Source organism: Papilio polytes, unplaced genomic scaffold (assembly GCF_000836215.1).
Source record: "Papilio polytes unplaced genomic scaffold, Ppol_1.0 DF821956.1, whole genome shotgun sequence".
NCBI classification, from domain to species: Eukaryota; Metazoa; Arthropoda; class Insecta; order Lepidoptera; family Papilionidae; genus Papilio; species Papilio polytes.
This window is the reverse complement of record NW_013527248.1, coordinates 4,483-7,989: the sequence shown is the minus strand read 5'-3', so window position 1 is coordinate 7,989 and position 3,507 is coordinate 4,483. Positions and strand designations below refer to the sequence as shown.

The 3,507-nt window shown below is 36.2% G+C and overlaps 1 protein-coding gene across 1 annotated transcript in view; it reads right to left on the bottom strand.

The window, feature by feature from the left end:
- LOC106107514 (bromodomain and WD repeat-containing protein 1-like) overlaps positions 1-1,772 on the bottom strand; it is a 4,237-nt gene extending 2,465 nt beyond the window's left edge. The window contains exons 1-6 of the mRNA XM_013288389.1: positions 1,607-1,772; positions 1,464-1,522; positions 1,358-1,387; positions 1,170-1,229; positions 307-565; positions 4-14 (exon numbers count right to left, since the gene is read on the bottom strand). Of these exons, the coding sequence (XP_013143843.1) occupies positions 4-14; positions 307-565; positions 1,170-1,229; positions 1,358-1,387; positions 1,464-1,522; positions 1,607-1,643 (456 nt within the window). The 5' untranslated portion in view covers positions 1,644-1,772. The remainder of the gene's footprint in view (positions 1-3; positions 15-306; positions 566-1,169; positions 1,230-1,357; positions 1,388-1,463; positions 1,523-1,606) is intronic.
- Positions 1,773-3,507: the final 1,735 nt, after the last annotated feature.

Sequence of the window (3,507 nt, the reverse complement as noted above, 5' to 3'; positions counted from 1 at the left end):
CACCAGCCGCCGCACTGCACACATTACCACATACAGAACAATGAGCCGAGCAATTCACCTCTTACGGCGTGTCCCACCAAATTGTAAATAGATAACAATCCAACGAGCAAAATATGTATTAAATATATCGGATTTTGTTCCCTTATCTGACAGTGACATCATTTTTAAGCTATCAGAACCTCTATCAGCCAGTTGTGGGACGGACCCTTTGTGTTCACATCACCAACATCCATAACATTGAAGTGAGGAGTTACATTGCAACTTGCAAATTGCTCTTTACCACTGTAATTTATAATAAAAACTCACCAAGTGAATGATCTGGCTGATGTGTGGCATATTTTGGCTTCGGTCTGACCAGAGACTCGCTGAGCAGAGACAGGCGCGCTTTTAGTCTCAGCTGCGGCTCGCTGGCTGCACTGGCCACACTGGCCACGGCGGGGGGAATAACCACTGGTGCACTGCTGGTGTTGCCGTTGGGGACCAGTGCGGTCTTGCTGGCCAACTGCAGCGCGCGCTCGCATACCGTCGCCAGCCGCCGCCACGACATATCGTTGTGTTGTGCCGCCTTATACAAAAAATATATTTTTTAAAAGCGAAAACGATTTATGTTACTTGATTCATTGAAAAGTTCTTGTTTTTTTTTTATTTTCAAGTTATAAAAATAGATCTTTGCTTATGTTCATTTTTGGACAATTGAGTAATAGACTAAAGCAAAATTTACTTTATTTTAAACTGAAAAAATAAACATGTAAATAGACATCTATTTAAAATTTGGCGCCATTTGATTGTCGGCCATTGTGGCATAACAAGAGTAACCGAGAGCCAATAGCGATAGAGATCGGGCGCTGTCTCGAGTTAGAGCGAGATGCAACATAACAATCACCGTACGGCAGAAAAGGACAGTTGCGTCACATATTACGAGTTGTTAGAATTCTGATGCATGATTATCACTTTTTTCAGAAATAAAGTGAAAAACTTAATTTTTGTCAATGAATGATCATATATGTATTTTTCTCATATTTCCGCCACATTTTCACGTTCATTTTCGTATAAGACACGATTTAAGAAATTTTCCGTTTTTTTCACATTTCCACTATTCCTCGTAGAATAACTACGCTTAAAATGATAATAAACAGCTGTTTCAGTAAACAAAAGTATAGTAAACTCACCAATTCATCGTAAGACTGCGTGTGTTCGTTGCCCTCCCAGTCAAGCCGTCTGGGCAGCACCTGCAACAGCGCGGAAGTGCAAAACTTTTCAGTAAACTTTCAGCGAGTTTGACAGCCGTAGCCACGTGCGTTTGCGATCAAAACAACACTAAGCTTCAAACCCGGCACTAGGAAAAGCTCAAACTTACCTCTACGCGCTCGAGCTCTTTCAGTAAAGTCTGCGGAAGAAAAGGCCTTCTATAGTATTTTTAACACTCGATTTATTAAAAACAAAGGTATTAGAATCTTATTTACCTTCGCAGTCTCCTTCAGAGGGCCGCCGGAGAGAAATTTCGCTATCAGAAAGTAGAGTTCTGAAACCGGGAAGGCTAACGTTACTCGACCTCGCACTCAAGACACTCTCGATATCTAGCTCAATTTTGAAGCACTAGACTTACCTGGAACGACATTGGCCTCCTCATTAGACTCCTCCATAATCCTAGTTTTTATAACTGTGCTCAAATATCACCTCACATATCACAAATACACGAAAAATCTCACAAACATTTCGTTCAGAATATTACATTGTTGATGAAAGATAATGCACCCTGTTATAATAGCAAAATGGCGTTAGCTACATGGATAAAACAGCACGCGAGGGTTCGGTCTGTCATGTTCATTTGATGTGTCTTTCTGATCCTAGATGGGGCTATTTTCACTTGACAGGTGGAAAAAAAGCCAAAGAAATTGCATCAATTGACATTTGCAGGCATTAATTTAAATTCCACATTGAATTTTTCGGCTAAGGGGCCAAATTGATGGAAAACGAGCTACTAAAATGATAATTCAAAGTTTTAAAATCATAAGAATTCAGTGTTCACGTCGCCTTTTCATTTTTTTCATTGGCAATTACTTTCAATGTTTGTTTTTTCTAGCAGCAATACCAAAAAACGTCAAAATCCTGAACAAATTGACAAATTGGCATATTGCTTGCCGATTGCTTCTTTTGCTTATTTCAAGTTATTATCTAGAATATCAAGTTTTTTTTGTGACAAATCAACTAAGTTTGTATTAATTCAAGGTATAATCCCAAATGGTTCATGTAAATTCCAGCGTACACTCAGTGTACTGAAGTGTTAGTCGAGGGCGGAGGCTGTGCTGATGGTTGTGTTTATGTTCAAAGATTTCGATTTAGCGCGGCCTTATGGCCACCGACAGTTTCTAGTATGCTGCTACAAGAATCTCCACAGTTTTACCATTGCTTAAATCGTAAGTATGATAATCTGTGACTGCTTTACAAGTACGTTTTGTTAGAATCAATACAGGTTATTTATTGATTTGCTAAATTTACCCGGGAATCTGAAACAGGTCAACTGTGAGCGTTTATGTTACCCTCCAATGAATATCAAAGGAGCTTTTAGAATTTAGTATTTAAATAAGAACATTGAGTTAACACAGTTAATGTTTACTGAAAGTTAAAATTTTTTAAAGAAGTTACATTTATATCTTATTATTGTCAACCTATTTTGCTTCATATTTGGTTTTACAAGCTGTTAGACTCCGTCCAGACCAGGTTCAAGTATAGTTTAGTTCAGTTGGGGTTTAATTAATTTTACAGCAACTATAGAAGGAATACATGAATCTATTTGAGTGTTTTTTTTTTAAGAGAATAATTGAAATTAAGTTCCAAAATATGTTTTTTTTACATTTTGTACTATATGCTATATACTGATATTCTCGATAACATCTGTATTGCAATGTTGCTGTTCATTTTTAATTGAAACATAATTAATACTTAACAACATTTTAAATTCTCAGTAACAGGTTTTAATATTTATGACAGAATATCAATTTACTTTAATTTTAAATTTAGAGTTAAAATTGAAATTAAAAACACTTATCTGTCTTCTGTTGTTACTGTTGTTTTTCTATGTATGTTGTTTAAACCTACAATTAGGAGAAATTATCTGCATGTTATTTATTGTATTGTAAAAATATGTTAAACAAGTTACTGCTGTTGGTTTATCTCAATAAAATAAATAAATTGACTTAGAATTTAGAATTTAAAAATATGATAGCACAGCTACTATATAAAATTCATTGGTAAATTTAAAGAAATTCAATTTTAACATTTAAGAAATGTAATAAACAGAAACTGTGGACATACTTATACTCAACTCAACTCTAGTTTATTAAGGTTTCTATTTCTCGCTTACATAGGTTCGGAGTCTGAAAACTGCAACTTTTTAAACAACCATAACCAAATTGTGAAGTTTACGTCAATGCTAGGATATGGTCGTTAGTGTGCGGTTATTGTGTCAGGGGTGCGGTAATGTCAGGCACGGCGGCGAGCGTGGGC